The sequence below is a fragment of the Pogona vitticeps genome, chromosome 2 (assembly GCF_051106095.1).
Source record: "Pogona vitticeps strain Pit_001003342236 chromosome 2, PviZW2.1, whole genome shotgun sequence".
NCBI lineage: Eukaryota > Metazoa > Chordata > Lepidosauria > Squamata > Agamidae > Pogona > Pogona vitticeps.
The window spans coordinates 40,484,451-40,508,126 of NC_135784.1; the positions used below are offsets into that span (position 1 = coordinate 40,484,451).

A 23,676-nucleotide genomic window follows, 5' to 3' on the forward strand; every position below is an offset into this window, starting at 1 on the left:
AGCTAATAGATCTACCACTGACATGGTATTCTCCCTCAGACAGTTGCAGGGGAAATGTATGGAACAACGACAGCCACTCTTTCTGGGCTTCATAGATCTCACAAAGGCCTTTGATTTGGTTAGCAGGGATAGCCTTTTTAAATTACTTCCCAAGATTTGATATCTATGTTGACTTCTTGACATCATCAGGTCCTTTCATGAGGAAATGAAAGGCACTGTAGGTTTTTTTTTTTTTTTTGGCTCAACATCAGATCCCTTGTTCAGTGGATTTGTAATTGGTTGACTGACCGAACCCAAAGGGTTCTCACCAATGGCTTCTCTTCATCCTGGAGAGTAGTAACTAGTGGGGTGCCTTGTTCTGGGCCCTGTGCTATTCAACATCTTTATCAATGACTTGAATGAAGAAATATTGAGTATGCTGATTAAATTTGCAGATGATACCAAATTGGGAGGGGTTGCTAATTCCCAGAGGACAGGAGTAAAATTCAAAATGATTTTGACAGATTAGAGTTCTGGGCCAAAACTAACAAAATGAATTTCAACAGGGAGAAATGTAGGGTCCTATACCTAGGCAGAAAAAAATTGAACTGCACAGATATAGGATGGAAGATACCTGGCTAGAAAACAGTACCTGTGAAAGGAATCTAGGAGTCTTGGTAGACCACAAGCTGATCATGAGTCAGCAGTGTGATGCGGCTGCCAAGAAAGCCAATGCAAATCTTGGTTGCATCAATAGGAATATAGTGTCTAGATCAAGGGAAGTGATAGTACCACTCTATTCTGCTTTGGTCAAACCTCACCTGGAGTATTGTGTCCAGTTCTGGGAACCTCAATTCAAGAAGGATGTTGACAACCTAGAACGAGTCCTGAGGAGGACCACAAAAATGGTCAAAGGTCTGAAAGCCATGTCCTATGAGGAACAACTTAGGGAGCTGGGAATGTTTAGCCTTACAAAAAGAAGGTTAAAGAAGGGGACATGATAGCCATGTTTAAATATTTGAAGGGATGTCATGTTGAGGAAGGGCCAGGTTTGTTTTCCACGGCTCCAGCCACTAGGACAAGGAGCAATGGTTTCAAACTACAGGAAGAGAGATTCCACCTGAATCTCAAGAAGACCTTCCTGACAGTCAGAGCTGGTCGGCAGTGGAATAGGATGCCTCGGAGTGTGGTGGAGTCTCCTTCTTTGGAGGTTTTAAAGCAGAGGCTGGATGGCCATCTGTCGGGAGTGCTTTGATGGTGTTCCTGCATGGCAGGGGGTTGAACTCGATGGCCCCTGTGGGTCTCTTCCAGCTCTGGGATTCTAATATCTGCTTTTCAGTAATCAACAAGTCACCTCAATACAGCCATGATAAATACAAGCATCCTGCAGATGACCTGCAAATTCAATTGGCTCCCCAAACCCAAAAGGTGCCTCTGAGGCACGAAACGCTAGTTTGTGTCACTGGTTTCGTCCTGCATCGTGCCAATATATTCCCTTGGTCTTTTTAGGGAACTGTTGGATAACAGGTAAATCAATGAAAGGTATACTCAGTCCCAAGAATGGGCTTTGAGGAGTTTTCATGGAGCACCTTCCAAGAAAATCTATTTCCTACACTTCTATTGCCGATGTCCCCCAAGGATCTTCGTGAGACACAACAGGCCTAGCAACAATGCTGAAAGGAGTGTGTGAAAGTCACCAACGGGTCCCACAGTACATTTCACCATCAAGCAAGAATTCAGATCCAGATTTTACACAAACAAGCTCCTTACTTTTGCCCCCAAAATTGGCACAGTTTGTGACACCTGTTCATCCCTTATCTATCTTATACGATTATGTCCAAGTAAACTAGCTATGAGGTTTTGCGGAAGAATGACTAGAAAGAGATGATTGATTAATAGCAGGTTTCTCTTATCCTTTGCTAGTAAATTAGTCTCTCCTCCTAACACACTCACATATTCTCAAAATTTGCTCCCTTTTAATTGCTGACTGCCCATTATCTAGTGGCCACATAATATTTTATACTGCTTTTTGTTTGCTTTTCCTTCATTTTCCTGTTATGCCTGTGGCACCCTCCGTGAGCCTGTAGAGCTGATAGGGAAGCAGGTGCATTTGAGAAATCAATGCAAAAACAAATTACTTTTCCCTGTGGCTGGGAGGAATGGGGTAGCAGATGAGGCATGTCTTTTATACAGGAAACTCAAACGCTTTGCAGAGAAGCCAGGTGAGCTGCACAGATGGATCGCCCACCCCCAGATCAATATATACATTCAAGCTTCACAAGAGGTAGAAAATGTCAATAAGTCCTGCTGATTATAAATGTTAACTATCATAGAACAGTTTCTATGGTCGTCTGATACTGATGCTCTCTCCAGTCCTTGAGGAATATTATCTGCCCATCCAACTCAAAATGGCAACAAGACAGCATCTGCCTTACTATTCACCAAATAGTTATTACTGCTGCATAAGCGTGTAGCAATAAACTTTGTGCAAAAATCCAACTGAGCATTCCATAAGGCAATTCAAAATCTGAAATACCATCCACCACTTGTTGAAAAACAGTCCTGACGATTGCTTTTAAAAATCGGTTGATGAAAAAAAGACTCAGCTTCTGTAGTTTTCCCTTGCATGGTGTCACTTTGTGAATGGTAGTAATCAGAAGAAGGTGCCCTGTTGATCATCTTGACAGCTGCCATGGGTGTTGTTAGCAGTCAGACTGCCCTTTGCTATGTAAAGCCTGGCATCTTTGTTCCTGCTGGCAACACGGGTACAATATTATGCAGCAAAATTGGGCCATTTCCTAGATTTCTGAATTGTGGGTATAGAAGCACACATTCAAAAATCAGAGGTGTCTTTTTTCCAAGAATTTTTATTACAATGCTAGGTCCACTTTTACAACCTCATCTGATCGTGAGATCCACAATGAGCCGCAAATTAACTTTGCAAGAAGGGAAAGGCAAAGATCCCATTAAAAGGTTGTTCTACTCACTGCAGAAGCTGCCAAATTCTGCCAGAAATTTCTGCGTGCTGCTACAGTTCATTGTCACGGTTGCATCACAAGTGAGGGAAGAATGTACCCTGGCACCCACCCTGGCAGCAGAAACTCTCATTAGGCAGAGGGTGATAGCTGCATAAGCCAGTGCTTGTGGAATTCATAAAGGGCACAATATTAATTTGTTATCATTGTAGTTTTATGGTCAGGATGGGAAGAGCTATGCACAGATCTGGTGCACCTTGTTTGGGTACTGTGCATCTTGGCCTGAGTGATGCTACCTTGTTTTCAAGCAACAAAATAAAGGAAGGATGAATATAAGGATAAATATAAGCTGAGCTAACAGGAAAAGGCAGATCTCTCTTGTTTTTCTACCGGTGCTTATGCCTTTTGTCTATTCTCTGTCTCCCTTGTTAAAGTGTCATTTCAAGAGGAGGATGCCTAGGTCTCTCTTCAACCCGTAATAGATTAAATGGCACATTCCTTACCTTTCATCTTTTTCAAAATGCAATTTAAGATACATTGACCATTTGTAGATTTAAACACAGCATAAAATGTTATTTCTTTCCCTCAGAGCTCTGATGACAGGAACCAGACATGTTTTTCCCCTTAATGGTTGGAAACAGTTTTATTAGCAGTATTAGACATTTCTGAAATATGCAGAAATGTCTTTTCTTTATTTTTGAACAAAGAGGACTCAAAACTCCCTGTCTGAAAGGAATTCATGAGGAACAGCTTTGCCCCCACCTTCCCCATGGGATTTAACTCCTTAACCCTCAATTCCCATCTTAAGTACTGTATGTATAACTACATGGGCTCATATTCACCCCTTGCCACCACTGGACTGCAGATGGCCATTAGTGGCTGGAATCTTGGTCTCATCCTATCCCCCTACAGCCCTTTGTACCTCTGGAAAGCAGTTCAGGAGGGCCTTTCAAGCCCTCCAGAGCCAAGTCTGGATCTGTTATTTTTTTTCTGGGGGGGGGAGGGAGAGCAGTTCCATCAGAAAAACCACCTCATGGGACCCTGGCAGTCCTTTTTCCTTCCATTCCCTCTGTTGTCTTATCTGTTGTTGACTTTGGACGACAAGCTCATTCCAGGCAAGGATGTCTTTTATTGCTTTTGTAACTCAAGTGCCAAATATGTTCCATTTTAAGGGATGCAGAACCTAGTGTCCTTAGGCCTCTCATAAATTGCTCCCCTGAAGGTCAAGCCTCCCTTTGAGAGGGGGTTCTTCTGACCATACTCTTTCTTGTCCCAGATTGTGAAGGACAAGGATGAGAGGAAAGCAAAAGGAACAGGACTGTGTGAAGCCAGAACCTGATTCAAAATTTACAGGTAACGGCTCCAAAACAAAACAAAACAAAACAAACAAGAACTCTTGCAAAGATAAGATTTCAGGGCCTATGGACAGCCATCCCACTTATCATCATAGAGCTAATGGGCAATAACCAGAGAAAATATCAGAAGGCCATGCCACAGTTGAAAACCCAGTCCCCATTTGCTGAACATCCTTACTCTGCTACATCTGTCACGCACTGCAAGTCATGGCTGCCATAGTATGTAACAACATGGCTTTGGGTTGTTGTGGGTTTTTCGGGCTCTTTGGTCGTGTTCTGAAGGTTGCTCTTCCTGACGTTTCGCCAGTCTCTGTGGCTATGGGCATCTTCAGAGGACAGCACTCTGTACTCTGAAGATGCCGGCCACAGAGACTGGTGAAACGTCAGGAAGAATAACCTTCAGAACACGACCAAAGAGCCCGAAAAACCCACAACAACCATTAGATCCTAGCCGTGAAAGCCTTCGCGAAAACATAGCTTTTGCTTCACCATCATATAGGGAGGGAAAGACTGGAAGAATGTGTTCAAAAAGCTCATTCCCTTTGAAAGGGGAGTGCAGTGCCCCAGAGGATCAAAACAAATGCCTGGACCTCATTAAATAAGAAATGAAATTGGGAACATATAAGCAGGAGAGAGGAAAAGAGGAGCCATGGAATTGTTCATTTCATTTAGTATTCATTTGTTCCATCCCAAGAAGCTGAAGGCATCAGAACAAACAGGTTTCATTCCCCTAAGCTAAACGTCTTGTTATTCCCTGGCAGCTGGGGATACAGAATGGGCTGACAGCTCCTAGGACACTTGTACCCTCCAGATGACAAGAGTTTCTATATAATTATTCTACAAAGGTCTATTCATTTGGCCTGGAGCCTTGCTGGCAATACACCTTGCAGGATGTTTACTCTACCGCTCGCTGAAGCCTAACACAATGAAGGTTGTTTTTATTCATCACAGTAGTCCATAACTGCAGCAGTATTTCCTCTACGACGGCCATCATTCCCACTCCGGCGTACCATCATATTTTGTCCATCCCGAAGAATCCCTCTTTTACCAGCGAAAAAACTTAGACAAAAATTAACATCATTGTAATTGTGGGCCATCAAATTGTTTCTGATTTAATAGCGACCCTCCTGGGAATGTCTAGGTATAAAGTACAGTGGTGCCTCGAAAGACGGGCACTCCGTTTAACGACGAATCCGCATTATGACAAGGTTTTTGCGATTGCAAAAGCGATCACAAAATGATGTTTTGAATGGGGGAATTTCGCTGCGCGATGATCGGTTCCCTGTTTCCGGAACCGATTTTCGCTTCCTGACAATCAAAACAGCTGATCATCAGGTTTTCAAAATGGCTGCCAGGTGCGCAAAATGGCTCCCCGCTGTGTTTAGGAGCCATATTTCGCTGCACAGGCACCCGAAAATGGCTGCCCCTATGGAGGATCTTCGCTGGACGGTGAGTTCTTAGCCGACTGGAATGCACTAACCAGGTTTTAATGCGTTTCAATGGCTTTTTAATTTTCGCTTTATGATGTTTTCATTCTACAGCGATTTTGGTGGAACGAATTAATGTCGTAATGCGAGGCACCACTGTATTCAGAAGTGGTTTACCTGTCCCTCCTCATGATGGTACTTTGGACTGTGCAGCTTGCCTAAAGTCTGGCAGGCGGCAGGGTGTATAACCCCAAGAATCACATACAGCCAGGTGATCCTGGGCCAGTTCCTTTAACCAGCTCTAGGCATGTAGTAATACTTTGAATTTCCCACACATTCCTAGGGACCTATCATGCAGCAAGACATTCTGGTAAAAGCAGCCTACCTGTGGCGTTGGAAAGAGCAAGAGATTCCATTGAGCCCCTTGGCGTCTGCTCCGTGGGCGTCAACTCCTCCGTGAATTTCAGTGCACTAATTGGATGACGGGTTCGACAATGTTGTGCAGACATACTGCTGTCTTCCTCCTGGTCATACTTGGAGACCTTGTAACTCCCTCTGCTTTCACTGAAGCTCTGGTTAGACACGTCGCTGTAACTCTCTTGGGATGGTAGCCTTCCTCCTGAGTAATAATCTTCTCGGCATTCCTGGATGAAGCTGCCACTGCGTCCTTTCATGGCTAGGGAGGAACTCCTCTTTGGGTTGCTGAAATGTTTACCCCACATCTCCTGCTGGGCACTTGGGCTCTGCCCTGGATTGTAGGAAGTCCTTATGTTGCACTGGCTGAGCAACTGGAGAGGGCTTTGTGACTGACTTTGCTCCATTTTGTTCCCATAGTGATAGAGTTCATCTCTGCTTCTCCAGATGTGGTCCCTGTTCAAACTCGGGGTTTGGCTGGATAAGCTGAGCAAGTCCATCTGTAAGGAGAGTGGGTCCACATCGGTCGAGAGCCTGCTAGAGGTCACCTGCAGTTGGCTATTCGGGCTGGCGGCATTCTCTTCTCCTTTGTTCCTGTTCTTGCCGATCTTGGCGCTGCGCCGCGATTCTTTGGCCCTGGCGCTTTGGAAGGCAGAGTCAGACGAATCTGAGCCGTTCGGGTCGTCTCCTACACTGCAGGCTCTGGAGCAGAAGATCTGCCCTTGCTTTGGCAAGAATGGTCGTCCAAGCAGAGATTTCTTGCACTGGGCGCAACAAAAGCAAGTCTCTGTGGCATGCCAGTGCTGGCCATCGTAAGTCATCTGGCCCTGATCAATGCCTTCGGAAAAGGGAGAGAGATGCTTTTAAGTGTCATGTGCCATAGTTCGTCTGTATACAATAATAAACATTTAGGACCAAGCAAGACATAGCCCGAAACATACTTTTGGCCCATATGTTCATAAGTAATCTTAGAACTGCAAAGCTAGACGGGACCCTATGGATCATTAAATCCAGCCCCTGTCAAGGAGGCAGAATGGGGTATGGAACTCCCAACCAGATGTACAGTACCTAAACCAATGAGCTATTTTACATCTGCTGAACACCAGCTATGCTGAAATCTGGATTGGAAGTATAGCAGCATCCCAAGACAGTGAGTGGCATACGTAGAGGATATGTAACTGTTTGGGGCAAATGGGCTCCTGAGCTGGAGCCCATGCCAACTTTCTTTCCTGGCCCAGGCTATATGAACAGCAGCCGCAGGACTGTGATGGGACAAGGGGCTGTACTTTTTCTTCCGTTGCCCATTGCTGCTGTTTCGTAAACGGAGAACACAATGGCCACATACATGAGCACTGTTCAAACATTCAGGATAGGGTTAATCTGAATGTGGGAACAGAGGGAGCTCTGCCTCTCTCTCTCTCCTTGTGCTCTAAAGCAAAATCTGAAAGAATGCGGAAAGCAAACAGCCATGGCAACAGGGCAGATTTTAAAAATAGATTGCCCAATACACAATCAGGTACTACTGTACGTCCTATTTTTATACTCTGGGTTTTCTTCTTTTTTAGAAGTAGGTCATTAGTCTTAGTTATTGCAGGGGGATTGGAAATTTGATTTTTTAAAAAATTATTAATTTATTTTTGTTCCTTTATAATTTCTTAGCAGTTCCATCTGGAAGTAACTTATCCTTTCTGTCAGAAGGGATAAGTATGGGATCTTCTTTTTTCAGGGGTCACCAACATTTTTGCTCGGTACAAGAGCTAGTCACTTTTTATATTCTATTCCACCTTTTCCTTTATTGTAATACATTAAGGCTCACAGTAAGGGCGTGATCTGGGCTACCCCTTGAGCCACAGATGGGGACTATGCCCCTGCAGATTTTTTTTAATTTTTATTTGAATGCTTGATATCTCAGCCAGCATGGTCGCAGGAAAGAATTGTGTAATTCTGAAGTCCAGAGATGTCCCACCCCTGCCTTTAACCTTGAGACAGGAAGGCAGCTAAGGGGGAGAGGTAGCAGCACGGGGCTGTCATGTGCCAAGCGGTGCACATGGGAGAGAAATATGTGGAGAAAGAATGGCTACTCCATTCCCTTACTACCCTCCCCATTCCTTGGGAAACTGTAAGACTCCATAATGCCTCAAACAAATTGCATTTTTGACAAAAGCTAAACTAAAATAGGAGATCAAATATTGCAATCAAAATTCTTGTCAGATGAAACAAAACAAACAAGAGAGACAGAAAAATTGTGACCCCTCAAAACTAGCTGCCATATTTTAATGCAAACTTTCATGGGCCAATGTATTTGTCTCTCGTTTTTGTTTTGTTTTGTCTGATCAACCCAGCTACTCCTTTCAAAACCAAACTTCTTTATGACTCAAATATGCCAACTTCACCATGGCTGGTCTTTGTAATCAAACTGTAGAATACAGTACAGTATAAGGTTTTTAAACCATGCAGGATAGAATAAAATTTGACTGCAAGATTCCAGACAATCTAGCTACATTGGGTGTTGGTTTTTGATCTTACAGTCTTAGATCTGTTTGGTAATACTGTGGTTTTAAAGTGAAATTTCCGAATAATAGTGTCAGCAGACTAAACATTACAGCAATAATCTACTTCAGACACGAAGTAAAACATGAACTCTTCCTTTGGCACATCTATTCCATTCTCTGTTATGTTCTTGACCCCATCCTCGGTTAATAATAATCCAATTTTCTCTACCCTAGCCATGTATTTAATAGAGGGAGGGGGGGAAAGAGAAACACCAGGGAATTAGCTAGCAGACCATGTTTATCACCAACTTCCCCTCATGAAAAAGTAGGGAGAAAGAAAGAAAGAAAGAAAGAAAGAAAGAAAGAAAGAAAGAAAGAAAGAAAGAAAAGAAAAGAAAAGAAAAGAAAAGAAAAGAAAAGAAAAGAAAAGAAAGAAGACTGCTTAATTCCCTAGGGATTATTTGAAGAATTAAACCATTATAATCTTAACAACAAGGAGGATTGTTCATAGCTAAAAGGTCCTGAAGCTTACCCAACACAGGTAAAACCAGTGAAAATGAAATAGATTGCTGCCATCATATTTAACAGGCAATTAGCAGCACACATTTTTGGATTAGCATTAAAAATACAGGGAGCTGGCTTCAGACCATGTGTTTCCCACCCACCTCCAAAACCCTTTCACTTTGTTATCTGAATGTATTTCTCAAGTGCAAAGTGGCACATCCAAAGCTTTTTTAACAAGACTGCATTGGTGGAAAAAAAAAAAAAGGCTTAGGCTTGTCTTCTCCAACTTGGTAACTCCGTGCTGTGTTGGATTACAAACTGTTATTGCCAGATAGGATGGCTCCAAGCCAGTTGCAGTAGCAGTGATGCCACTTGTGATCGGGGGGGGGGGGGGGAGAAGAGGGATTACTTAAGAGCACCATTCCTGTAACAGTGCTGAAACTGTGTTGCTATGATGGCAATGAGGTTTAATTTTTCTTCCAGCAATGTGTGCATCTGTGCAGAGTGTGCATATGCATGCACACAAATGCAAACATGAAGCTCAGAAAAGTAATATAGCTGGTAGACACTAGGAGCTGAAGCTCAATAATGTGACTGTTGTGGCTTTATCAATACGCAACGTGTGCAGTTATTATTATTATTAGTTTTATTTATTTGACACATTTCTTGCAACAAGGGACCCCTTGGGCTCGAAGGGAAAAAAAAAGCTTCCTGTGTTCCAATAGTATTCGACTGCTCTTATCTCAGCCTCATTTCCAAGACTGCTCAAAAGCTATAACGGAACAATGCACACAGGGATTATATACACATACCCACGGCGCTTAGCACCGTGCACCATAGGCATGTACGGTCATGGTGAACAGACTTTCCTATACTTCATCTGTCTTTCTTTTCCAAGAACCTTTTCTATTTTCTGGTTTTTGTGTCTTCTTTCTATTTTGTGTCTCTTGTGGGCTTCACAGGAGGTTTTGGAGAGTGATTTTGAACAAACAAACAACATTTAAGCATATGGCACCCAACGTGCTAGCTATATGTGCTCTTCTTGATTATTTCAGTTCTTTCCTTCAAGCTTCAATAGGTCAGAGCTCTTGAGTGGGAAAGAGATGCAGTTTGTCTTTACTGCACATTTAAGAATTCTAAAGCACCGTCTAGTTTCACAGGCTGTAGCTTTGAACTCATAATAAGTATGATCACATATTATAGGGCAATTAAGTTTTTATAGGGTAACACTCTTTTGGCTTTTAAATCACAGCACCAGACCCGGCTGTGGCTAAATCTAACCTTCCTTGCTGGTCTGAATACATAATGCCTTCAGTCTCTCCATTCCCTCTCCATTTCTGCTTATATCAGGATACCAAATGTTGCCAAATGTGCTTCACTTAAAGCCATTCTGTAGTGAGTACATATCCACCTCAACTTTACAGTAATAGGTGTGTGTCTCTGTGTGTGCATTAAAGAAAACTTGTTATTCCAATTCATGATAGCTTATTCTACAGTAAATGTACCTGTCTTTAATGTGACACAGGATTTTTGGTTTATGTTCAACAGAGGACATGCATGTTTGCCTTCCCCAGGAACTGTGAAGCTCCAATTCCAAATTCTATACCTTTACAGGGCAACCAAAATGGCACCAGAAAGGTGCAAACTTAATCATCTCTTCACCAGACAATATGTTGAAAGTAAGCAGGGGTGGTAGGGAATTGAAAATTGAGGGCAAAGGTCTAAAGCAGTGGTTCTTAACCTTGGGTTACTCAGGTGTTTTTGAACTGCAACTCCCAGAAACCCCAGCCAGCACAGCTGGTGGCGAAGGCTTCTGGGAGTTGCAGTCCAAAAGCACCTGAGTAACCCAAGGTTGAGAACCACTGGCCTAAAGCATCTCCTGTCTGCATGTTGCTTCAGGAGAGCAGGGGTGCTGTGGAGACAAAGAAATGGGTCTCATCAAGTGATACACTGGATATCCCCACTGACAGGTGGAGAGCTAGAAACTTTAGGTCACTCATCCTAGACAGTGTAGCTCAAAGCTGTGTCCACCCTTTCCACATGAGCTCCATGGTTGTTGGAAAGAGAGCCACCAAGCAGTTTTCCCATTCTCCATCTTGCATGGTGTAATGAAGCAATAATGTTCTTGAAACCATGTGCCTTTTTTCCCCTGCTTTTGCACACGTTTGGAATTTGCTTTGTGCCAACCCAATCACAGCTGCCTTGTTTTTAAATGCAAAATGGTTGATGTTTCTCTTTTCCAGTAGCCTTCATGGGAAGACTGAAAGGGCCAGAGCTGCTGTTGCCACTTGGACTGCTAAGGCCCTTGCCAACTTGGTCTAGGTACAATTCCTATGTGTTTGTGTTGGACGTGTGGACCAACATAGAGAATTCATGTACATGCAAATGAATCAATGTTTTATTCTAGTGTTTTGAAAACAGTGCATGTAGAGCTGATTCTTCTATGTTATGGATACCTAACCCAGTCGAGGAATATATCTTGGATTTTTTGTCTGAATTTTAAATTCAAAAGGACACTTGACGTTTACAATTCTACAAGCAACCTCTGTGTTGGTGTTGCCGCCGGGGACTTGGGTGCACAAAACTGGTTGTTATCATGATTGCTCATGTTGTCTGTTATATAACTGTGAATAAGAAAAGTCTCATTTTGTAAAATTGTGTTTGCAAGGTTCATCAATAGATCATCTAAAGTAAGCAAACAGCCCCACAGAAGTTTGAAATTGTTACAAAGAACGCCACAACCGTTTCCATCCTCTTTCCAAATGTGGCCCACGCTACTCTGAGTGGTGGGACTGATTTTCTCACAGAGGTTGTCAGGTTCTGGGATCAGCTCCTGCTTCAGTGTATCAGAACCGAATGTATTTTATGGCAAGAGCATTAATTATAACTTGGATCCTTAAGCATGCCTTTTCTTTTGCAGCTGAGTTCAAGGAAGGATACTGCGGAGGAGGCAGTGCTGTTCCCTTAGTAGCAGGTACATGCAGTGAAGTATGTTGGGATTAAGGGCATTGTTAGAGAACATCACATTACCTACTGTATTTGTGCTTTCCTGTAGCCATGGAGAGAGTTCCTCTGACTAAAAGGACTCCCATGTGCAATTAACTAAAATATAGGAATTGTTGTGAGAGCATGAAACTATATAGAATAACATTCACCCACAGTTTAAAATGGAAATGTAGCCTTCAGTGTGCCTTGTAGCAGCGTAAGAGAGTGACTACATTAGCAAGTAATGTGGGAAATGCTCTGAGACTGGGACGGTCTGACTCACATCACTTCCTATTGACTACATGATGCAAAAAGTCCACATGAATCAGCCTGAGATTCCTTCCCCGAATCCACACATTTTGCCTCCACTGCTGGTGGTTCTACTTTTTCTCCAACTGAATGCCTTTGCATCGGTTCAGGCACTGCGATCACTACTGTGCAACACACTCCCACTTTCTGGTGGTATACGCTTGCCATTTCAGTCTTAAAACTCACTCATAAGCCTTGGGCAAGTCACTCTCACTTGCTCTAACTGGAAACTGAACAAGCAAAAAGCAAGGTGAAACGTGCTGCATTATCACTGCATAGTGGTTAAAGCACATTTCTCCATTAGTCCTTCTCTGAAGCCTTGTTCATGGGCTGTGAGTAGATACGTATGAAAGGTTATATGGGTGGTGGAAACATGGGGATGGACAAAAGCACCACCTTCCATGTTCCGATCCCACCCTGAAGTAAGGCAGACCTTTGAATGTTCAATATGAAGCTCTGAAGAGGTATTTGAAACTGCATTCAGCTGAACAAGTGCCTCTACAGACCTCTGTCCTTGACACACAAAGATATGCCTTACTTCTGGGTGGGTGATCATCAGAACCCTTCATGTTTTTAGACACAACATTTGAATAGAAGTATTGAGTCTCTACAAGTGAAGCAGGCAGCAACTGGCAGAGATCTTCTTTGGGAGGCTGTCCCATAGATCCAGCACTCTTGCTGGAAAGATTGGTTCAGCATCTTACTTTCATACATTCAGAATCAAGAACTTTTAACATTAAAGAATCGAGAGATCTTTTTACTTGCCCAAGGGTTTTCCCCTCAAAACAATGTTTTTGATCTGATCTCACAACAATTCCTATATTTTATTTTTCACTTGAGCATTATGCTATTATTTGCTGCTGCGCCTATTTTCTTTTGAAGTTTAGGCTTTTATCTGATGTTTAATCAAGTTACCATACAACGGAAAATTACGGTAAGTTGTAGATATGCTGAAAGAATGAAGGAGTAAATAAACAAATAAAGCTGAAAACACTTCTCTGAGCTTCTGGGAGGGCACATATAGAATAATAAGGCATTACATTCCAACTCTGGCAGTACCTCTGACAGCCAGACCAAGAAAATCCCACATCTTTCTATGTTGATATAGAACTAGTTTTAAGACTTGCACGAAGAGCTGAATAGTAACATTCTCAGATGGAACACTGGTGTGAGTGTGTAATTCCTGGGATCAAACCAAATTGATGAAAACATCTAGTATGCCCTTCATGCATTGAGGCAAGAGACTTCGGTATTCAACTGTATAGTACTGGGGCTTCAACACAGATCTTACAAATAATAGGCAGGAACAAGGAGGGGAGGAGAAACCTCACGCCAAATGGAGAGGTCAAGTTCACCCCCCCATTTTTGATCAGCTACTATCCCTGCAATTGATCGCTGTTCACCCCTTTCCCCAGCCTACTAACAATGTATTCAAGTCACTAACAGTGTCATTATTGTTCAGAAACAAGACTAGCAGAAACGTGAGAAGGCTAAATGATGACCTCTCATCTGGTTTGCCAGGAATGTAAGTGGCATGATGGCTCAAGGTCTCCCATCTCCACTTTTAGAATAGAATAGAATGAACTATTTAAAACAAGAGTGACTTTTTTTTCCCTAGGGCAGAAATACCAAGATTGGACCTGTAATTCCAAAATCACAAGGAACTGGTAATAAATGAAGGATTAAGGAAATGGAAGTGAGAAAATAATATAACAATACGGAATGTGCAGGAAAGACCTGAAGATCAAGAACTGCTGTTCATTATTTTGGATTGAACCGGATCATCTCCTTCCCTGTGTTTTCAAAATGAGGATGCCAGGGCTGATTTTCATTCCAGTTAAAATTCCAGTCTCTTGGGATTTATGAACATTTGAGAGACCTCCTTGTTAAGCCATCGACAACAGACTGGTGAAAATGATCCAAAGCATTGTATGGAACAAAGAGGAAATCCAGAACAGAAAAATGGCAAATTGAAATGTTATCAGACCTGTCCTGTTTTATATTCAAGGGAAGGATATTATCTACAGCTGGAGCTTTCCATTTAAACTACTATTTTTTAAAAAACATAGTGTGCATTCCTGAGGAAGAGAAAATCTTTTTGGAACTGCTTAGGGACCCTGATGTTCTAGATGGGCCAAATACTGAAGTACATATGTCTTCTTAATTATATAGCTATAAAAAGAAAGGTCTTTGATTATTATATTATAAGCTCCTGAAAAATCTCCCCCATGAGGCTCTTTTATAACAATTACAGAAGAAGAAAACCACAACACCACTGTCTGTACATGCAGGTTCCAGGTTACGTCAGCAGCTACAATTTTCTCCTTTGCTCACACCTACTTGCTTGGGATTACGACCTGCAGCATTAACTATCAGGCAGTTACCATGCCTTCCATGGAGCCAAAACATACAGCTTTCTAGCAACCTATTGCTATTCACAGAAAAATGCAGCTTCCAACACGTGCTCTACACCACTGGATTTAGAAGGTACATAACACTGGCATATGGATGCAGCCAGAAATGGTTGCTAATCTCTATTTTGAACTATCAGGGGAAGGGGGAAAAGAAAACATCCACACATAGGCCAGGCCTCAGAAAATGGCAATGGTAATTATTAATAAACATGGGGGGGGGGGAAGAGAAGCAAGGATGAATTTGGCCACACAGAGGTAAACAATGGAAATATGCTTTAGACCAGTGGTTCCCAACCTTGTGTTGCCAAGATGTTCTTGGACTAAAACTCCTAGAAACCGTCAGTGCTAGCTGTCCTGGCCAGGATTTCTGGGGGTTGTAGTTAGGGGTGGGCATGAACCACAAAGTTTGCTGGTTTGTTTCTCAGCCAAACAGGTGTCTGGCACTTCAAAACCTCACCTCCTCCAGCAGGTGGCCATTTAGAGACAACAACCTTGCTTCTCTGCCCTGCTTTCTCTGGGTGCTGCCTCTGAGTTGGGTGCCCACTGGAAGGGGTGGGGTTGGAAGCAATGAACTGACCCAGTCGTTCATGCCCATCTCTAGTTGTAGTCTTAGAACATCTGGGGACCCAAGGTTGGGAAACTACTGCTTTAGACCAATGGTCCCCAACCTTTTCGGAACTGTGGAGCAGTTTGGGTAGGTGGGGCTTGTACATGGGGGGTGGCCGCATTCGCACAGGGATGTGGTACGTTTGTGGGTGAGCGTGGCACGTTTGCAGATGGGCGTGGTGCACTCGCACGCATGGGCATGGTAGGTGAGTGGGGTGTGCATGTGCGCATGCACGCCATGCCCACCGATAAGCACACCACGCCCGTCCGGGAAACGGCCCTACTCACCCATGCATGCATTTTGGGAAACCAGGCACAACCTTCCAGTCACTTCTGTTTTTCAAAAATGATGACAAATGTGGTCTGTAGAGATCTAGAGTGGGGGGTAGAGAATGGGTGTCCAAACTATTCACAGTTGTAAAAAATATCTTTGTGAAGGGAAAAGGAGGAATTTATTATCCAGATATTATGTCAAGCAATAGAAGGAAAATACCAAAGTCTGCTCATGAGGTAAATATTTGGACTCATCTGTGCTTATGCACTTAATGAATCAATATAGATTTCTACCATTTGGTGGACATCTTGCTACTATGGCAGACCTTGTCTTGTTCTTTCTGTGTTCTGTTTCCTTTCTCCCACAAAAGCCGCAATAGTAAAGGTTTAACATATTTTTTCACATTTCAAACTGTGTAAAAGACACACCCTTCTTCAAGTGCCTTAGGCCTTTCACTCTTAGCTTGTTTCCTCCTTCTTGGACGCGATTTCTCCCTCTTAACCACAAAGTCAACCACATGAAATCCAGCAACACACAGTTAGACATCAAGAAAGACAAGCAAATCTACACATACCTAAGAAACCACTTCTCTTATTTATGGTGTGAAGCTTGAATTCTACTTTGCTCTAAAACTGCCTTCTTACACAGGTAGAAAACCTACCATCAACTTGCACACAGATCCAGTTTTTCCTTAATTCTCTCTCTCATTAGCAATATCCATATATCAAACCAAAAATATTTATACAGGAAAGCTCCAGAAGTTCCTGGATGAAGTGCCTTCAGGCCTGGTTACAGAACAGAGACAGTTTTGATTGCCTTGGAAAATGATCTACACCGGGAACTGGCCACGGTGTCCATGAATTTCGATACTATTGACCATGGTATCGTTCTGGGGTGCCCTTCTGGGATGTGTTCTGGAGGCACTATCCTAACAGTTGTTCTAATCTATCCTGGATGGCTGAACACAGAAGGTGAAGTTGGAGGAATTCTGTTTGAGACCCTGGCCATTGGTCTGTGGCATTCCTCAGTGCTCCGTTCTGTTCATCATGGTACTTGCTGGAATTTTACAACTTTGCATGCTGCCTGTAGTTTGTTTGGCTGAGAGGAACTTTTTAAAAATAGGGTAACCCTAACCCTTCACGTATTGCTGCCTTGCTGTGGCGAAGGGGCTTGAGTAACTCAGAGAAGCTATGGGCTATGCCGTCCATGTAGGGACACCCAAGACGGACAGGTCATAGTGGAGAGTTCCGACTAAACGCAATCCACCTGGAGTAGGAAATGGCAATGCCACTCCAGTATCTTTGCCAAGAACGCCCCATGATCAGAAACAAAAGGCTAAAAGATATGACGTTGGAAGATGAGCCCCTCAGGTCGGAAGGCATCCAACATGGTACTGAGGAAGAGCAGAGGACAAGTAGCTCCAGAGCTAATGAAGTGGTTGGGCCAAAGCCAAAAAGACGCTCAGCTGCGGACGTGCCTGGAAGTAAAAGGAAAGTCTGATGCTGCAAAGAAAAACACTGCATAGGAACCTGGAATGTACAATCTATGAACCTTGGGAAGCTGCATGTGGTCAAACAGGAGATGGCAAGAATAAACATTGACATCCTGGGCGCCAGTGAACTAAAATGTATAGGAATGGGCGAATTCAATTCACACGATTACCATATCTACTATTGTGGGCAAGAATCCCATAGAAGAAAGGGAGTAGCCCTCATAGTCAAAAGAGTGGGAAAAGCTGTGCTGGGATGCAAACTCAAAAGTGATAGAATGATTTCAATACGAATCCAAGGCAGACCTTTCAACATCACAGTAATTCAGGTTTATGCACCAACCACCAATACTAAAGAGGCTGAAATTGACCAATTCTATGGAGACTTACAACACCTTCTAGAACTGACACCAAAGAAAGATGTTATTCTCATTCTAGGGGACTGGAATGCTAAAGTAGGGAGCCAAGAGATAAAAGGAACAACAGGGAGGTTTGGCCTTGGAGTTCAGAACGAAGCAGGGAAAAGGCTAATAGAATTTTGTCAAGAGAACAAGCTGGTCATCACAAACACTCTTTTACAACAACACAAGAGGCGACTCTATACATGGAAATCATCAGATGGGCAATATCGAAATCAGATTGATTATATTCTCTGCAGCCAAAGATGGAGAAGCTCTATACAGTCAGCAAAAACAAGACCTGGAGCTGACTGTGGCTCTGATCATTAGCTTCTGATAGAAAAATTCAAGCTTAAACTGAAGAGAGTAGGAAAAACCACTAGGCTACTCAGGTATAATCTAAACCAAATCCCTTATGAATACACAGTGGAAGTAAAGAACAGATTTAAGGAACTCGATTTGGTGGACAGAGTGCCTGAAGAACTTTGGATAGAGGCTCGTAACATTGTACAGGAGGCAGCAACAAAAACCATTCCAAAGAAAAGGAAATGCAAGGAAGTAAAGTGGTTGTCCAACGAGGCCTTGAAATAGCAGAGAGGAGAAGGGAAACAAAATGCAAGGGAGATAGGGAAAGTTACCGAAAATTGAATACAGACTTCCAAAGAATAGCAAGGAGAGACAAAAGGGCCTTCTTAAATGAACAATGCAAAGAAATAGTGGAAAATAACAGAAAAGGAAAAACCAGAGATCTGTTCAGGAAAATTGGAGGTATTAGGGGAACACTTTGTGCAAAGATGAACATGATAAAGGACAAAAATGGGAGGGACCTAACAGAAGCAGAAGACATCGAGAAGAGGTTGCAAGAATACACAGAGGAATTATATCAGAAAGATTTGGATATCCCGGACAACCCAGACAATGTAGTTGCTGACCTTGAGCCAGACATCCTGGTGTGTGAAGTCAAGTGGGACGTAGAAAGCCTGGCTAACAACAAGGCCAGTGGAGGTGATGACATTCCAGTTGAACTATTTAAAATCTTAAAAGATGATGCTGTTAAGGTGCTACATTCAATATGCCATCAAGTTTGGAAAACTCGGCAGTGGCCAGAGCATTGGAAAAGATCAATCTACATCCCAATCCAAAAAAAGGGCAATGCCAAAGAATGCTCCAACTACCATACAATTGCACTCATTTCACACACTAGCAAGGTTATGCTCAAAATCCTACAAGATAGGCTTCAGCAGTATGTGGACTGAGAACTCCCAGAAGTACAAGCTGGATTTTGAAGGGGCAGAGGAACTAGAGACCAAATCGCTAACATGTGCTGGATTATGGAGAAAGCCAGAGAGTTCCAGAAAAATATCTACTTCTGCTACATTGACTACTCAACAACCTTTGACTGTGTGGACCACAACAAACTATGGCAAGTTCTTAAAGAAGTGGGAGTGCCTGACCACTTTATCTATCTCCTGACAAATCTATACGTGGTACAGGAAGCAACAGTTAGAACTGGATATGGAAGAGCTGATCAGTTCAAAATTGGGAAAGGAGTACAACAAGGCTGTATATTGTCTTCATGCTTATTTAACTTATATGCAGAATACATCATGCGAAAGGCTGGACTGGATGAATCCCAAACCAGAATTAATATTGCTGGAAGAAATATCAACAACCTCAGGTATGTAGATCATACCACTCTGATGGCAGAAAGTGAGGAGGAATTAAATAACATCTTAATGAGGGTGAAAGAGGAGAGTGCAAAAAACGGTCTGAAACTCAACATTAAAAAAACTAAGATCATGGCCACTGGTCCCATCACCTCCTGGGAAATAGAAGGGAAAATATGGAGGCAGTGACAGATTTTATTTTCTTGGGCTCCATGATCACTGCAGATGGAGACAGCAGCCACAAAATTAAAAGATGCCTGCTTCTGGGGAGGAAAGTGATGACAAACCTTGACAGCATCTTAAAAAGCAGAGACATCACCTTGCCAACAAAAGTCCGAATAGTCAAAGCTATGGTTTTTCCAGTAGCTATATATGGAAGTGAGAGCTGGACCATAAAGAAGGCTGACAGCCAAAGAATTGAGGCTTTGGAATCGTGGTGCTGGAGGAGGCTCTTGAGAATCTGCTGGACTGCAAGGAGAACAAACCTATCCATTTTGAAGGAAGTCAACCCTGAGTGCTCACTGGAAGGACAGATCCTGAAGCTGAGGCTCTAATACTCATGAGAAGAGAAGACTCCCTGGAAAAGACCCTGATGTTGGGAAAATGTGAAGGCAAGAGGAGAAGGGGACGACAGAGGACAAGGTGGTTGGACAGGGTTCAATTTATCCAGCACTGACCAATCATCCCTTCCTACCTCTGAATTCAAAGAGAACCACACCTCTCACATCTCTTTCCCCCACCTTTCCATTGAAGTGAGGTGTTCGTTAGTAATTTGTTAGTTTGCTGTTTGCAGTTCCCAACTGTAAGTAACCAAATGTTTTTATTCCTTTGACTACTGCTGTCTCAGAGTGAGTTATTGAGACTGCAAGTGTCAGTTAATGAGAAAAGGGTGGACTACCTGGGGAGCGTGAAGGTATTCTCCTCTCTATATTTCTACTATGTAGTCAAATAGAGGATTTTAAGCAGAAATTCAAAACCCTGCAACATTATTCAACCTGTACATGAAACCGCTGCAAAAGATTGGAGTTTCGGGCTTTGGTTCATTAGTATGCTGATAACCCCCCAAATATATCTCTCCTTCCCATTTGATTCCAAATAAATTGTTCTGGGCCTAGACCAGTGTCCTTTGTCAGTAACGGACTGGATGAGGACTAACAAACTGAAACTTAATCCAGACATGACAGAGGTGCTGCTGGTCAGACATAAGGTAAATAAGGGAAAAGTCAGGTCTGTAGCTCGGGTGTACTCCTAGATTCATCTGAGCTTGGATGGATAGGTTTCAGCGGTGACCAGGAGTGCTTTTGCACAATTAAAGCTGGTGCGCCAGCTGCGCCTCTTCCTTGAGATATCCAACCATGCTGAAAAATGCCATAGTTAACATTCTGTTTGGATTACAGCAGTGTGCGCTGTATGGGGCCATATGGGTCTGCCTTTGAAGAGTGTTCAAAAACTCCAGCTGGTTAAAAAATGCTGCCAAATGGCACTGGTTACATTAACGTCCTTATTACAACAGTTTCACTGGTTTCCAGGTCCAATTCAGAGTGTTGGTTGTTACCTATAAATCCCTCTATGGCTTGGTTCCAGGATATTCGAAGGACCATACCACGCCATATGAGCCTACTCAGCTTTTAAGACCTGGGGAGGCCTTTCTCTTGGTACCACCATGTTCCCAAGTTTATTTGGTGAGGATACAAGAAAGGGCCTTCTTAGTAGTTGCTCCCAGGCTATGGAACGCACTGCCCTAAGAAGCCAGGTTGGCCGCTTCCCTCTTTTCCTTCTGTCATCAGGCAAAAAAACCTCCTCTTCAGGCAGGCTTTTAAGCAGTTAGTGTATCGGGAACACATTGTTTATTAATTTACAGATTTTAATTGTTTTTAATCTTGACATATGCTTAATTATTTTCAATATGAAATTGATACGGTATTTCTAGATTTATTTGTTGTGAGCCACCTTGGGTCTCCTATGGCAGTGGTCCCCAACCTTGGGCCTCCAGGTGTTCTTGGACTTCAACTCCCAGAAATCCTGGCCTGCAGAGGTGGTGGTGAAGTCTTCTGGGAGTTGTAGTTCAAGAACATGTGGAGGCTCAAGGTTGGGGACCACTGCCCTATGGGGAGAAAGGTGGTATATAAATAATGCAAATAATCATAATTAATTAAATAAATTAGAATAAATTAAATAACATGCACATAAGATCCTCAGACATGATTTCTAGTGTCATGAAAATATTTTCAGACTGACTCAATGTATCCTCTTAAATAACATGTCTTTCTTCTGAGGAAGGTCCAGAGTTCAATGGCAGAACACATTCTTTCCTTGCAGAAGATGTCAGTTCAGCCTCTGACAGACCTTTTTCCTGAAACCTTGGTGTATACATGGAAAATATTATGCTAGATGGAACAATGATCTTTGGTATGAGACAGCTTCTCAGCTTCTCTGTGGCTGCCCTCCTCCTTCTTTGATGGAATACTTATGTCTTAAACTAGCTAAGCAACGCATCTTTCATTAACTTTGGAATACCTATCATGTTTAAGTCTGTAGGGCACAAGATTTTAGCATTTTCAGATAACTTAACCTCCTGAGAAGAGGTTAGGTATATATGACTGGCAGATTCTGGGAGCAGGAGTCCAAAGACAGTATCTAACTGAGTCCCTACACGTTTGTAACCCTGAGTTGTGCAAGGGGTTGCAATTTTCCCAAGCTCCCCATGCATGTTATTCTCGCTGTCTGAGTATGACAGGAAATACTGGGAAACTCCCAGCTGCACTGTAGAATGCCCTATGCTGCCACCACTGAGTTTGCTATCTTCCTGGCAGCCCTGCTGAACGAGAAGAAAGAGTCAACACTGTTGCAGTACAGTTGCCATTACCACCACCCTAACGGCTGTAAGAAAAAGGGAAAAAGTGAGAAGAGGAAAATGTGGCAAGGATGAGTAGCACATGAGAGTGGATCGATGACTAGGACTGGGATGATGACAGCAATAGGCTCATAGGAGGAAGAGGAGAAGGCTATAGCCTGCAACCTTCCACCCCATGACAGCCAACTATTTCTTTACTTAAGGCCAGGTGCTAAGGCATTCTCAGAACCAGGCATGGAAATAAGAGCCGACTCTGGACAGCTGGACGAAGTTTTCCAGAGCCACAAAGACCCCTGTCTTCATCTGCCCTCATTGGTAGTTCTTCAGCAGCCCCATGGGATTTTACTGTTGGGGCTTTCTGCCCTACTTGCATTCTGCAGGATCTTGGCAGGAAGTAGTATATTTTCCAGACTCCATTAAAAAAATCTGCATGTGATTTTAATATATATATATAAAATTACCACAAACACAGGGATTAAGCATCAAAGCAAGTTTTCGAATAGCTGCTCAATATCTTCTGAGCACATTTATCAGTGGCGCTACAACGAGGGCTCACAGAGATGGTGCCTCTTTCCTTAGCATGTAAAGATTAAACACCAAAACTCAACACTATGCCACATATGCCTTGTTTCCTTGCTTGCATGAGTTTTGCTTCCCTCCCTCTCATTCTCTCTCTGTCTTCGTTTTTCAGGGCTGAAATGTCCCATTACTTCCTTTCCTTGATGCAACGAAGAGGCCCATCAGAGCTTGGCATAGGGAGCATCCCGATCTTCCTACCAACAGCCATGTTGCAATCTAAACCGTAGCCCCAGCTAGACATCTGTACCTGCCAAGTGGTTACTGGAGGCCTGACAGAAACAGATGCCAGGGCCTGTCATGTACTTTCAAAACAAAACCATTTCAACTGCTAGCCTAGAGCTGTGCTTCACTTTTAACAATAAAGTAAGAGAGTATTAACATGCCACGTCGTGTTCTTGTTTTAAAAATAAAAGCTATTTATATAAATGCACATCAAGGGCTGTTTGAATCTCTCCCACCCTTAACCTCTCGCTTGGCTGCAAAAAAAAAGGAGTGATTTTTATCTCTGCTCCCTTACCAATGTGCTGAGCGCAGGTATCACAATACTCTGCATATAAGGATTCAAAACAGTTGCAGCAATATGGCCGCCCTTCCTTCATGATGTACCGCTGGCCACCCAGCACGGTTTCACATTCAAAACAGCAAAAGTGCTTCATGTGCCAGTGCCTTCCCTCAGCCTCTGTGCACTCGTCGGCAAAGATAATCTGTGGAAAGAAAAAGGAGGATTTTAGAGCTACCTACAGTAGTTTTTGCTATGAGCTGTTCCAAATTCCTTTTTCCCCTGTCCTGTATTTTTAGTTTATTTTTAACAGCCTGGCTGTCTCCAGACTCTTATATTTAGGCCTCTTGATACTAGAGTCCTAATTTTCTGCCACATTATAAACAAATTGAAAACCTGTTCTCAAAATGCCCTGCATATGGAACAAAGGGGGGGGGGGAGAGACACAGATCTTAG

General features: G+C 42.9%; 1 protein-coding gene and 1 long non-coding RNA gene across 4 annotated transcripts in view; one reads left to right on the top strand and one right to left on the bottom strand.

The window, feature by feature from the left end:
• The window catches only part of LOC110085204 (uncharacterized), a 32,949-nt gene extending 9,912 nt beyond the window's left edge, over positions 1–23,037 (top strand). Inside the window, exons 1-3 of one of the 2 annotated variants that reach the window (XR_012083463.2) lie at positions 9,060–9,183; positions 12,067–12,120; positions 22,834–23,037. This is a non-coding gene — a long non-coding RNA (uncharacterized LOC110085204). Of the gene's footprint in view, positions 1–9,059; positions 9,184–12,066; positions 12,121–22,833 lie in introns of those variants that run through there. The other variant, XR_013542810.1, reaches the window with a different exon arrangement.
• The window catches only part of PRICKLE2 (prickle planar cell polarity protein 2), a 311,871-nt gene that overhangs the window by 31,005 nt on the left and 257,190 nt on the right, over positions 1–23,676 (bottom strand). For both annotated transcript variants that reach the window (XM_020805131.3, XM_020805132.3), the window contains 2 exons: positions 23,239–23,425; positions 6,122–6,988 (listed from right to left, as the gene is read on the bottom strand). In XM_020805131.3, the coding sequence (XP_020660790.2) occupies positions 6,122–6,988; positions 23,239–23,425 (1,054 nt within the window). The remainder of the gene's footprint in view (positions 1–6,121; positions 6,989–23,238; positions 23,426–23,676) is intronic.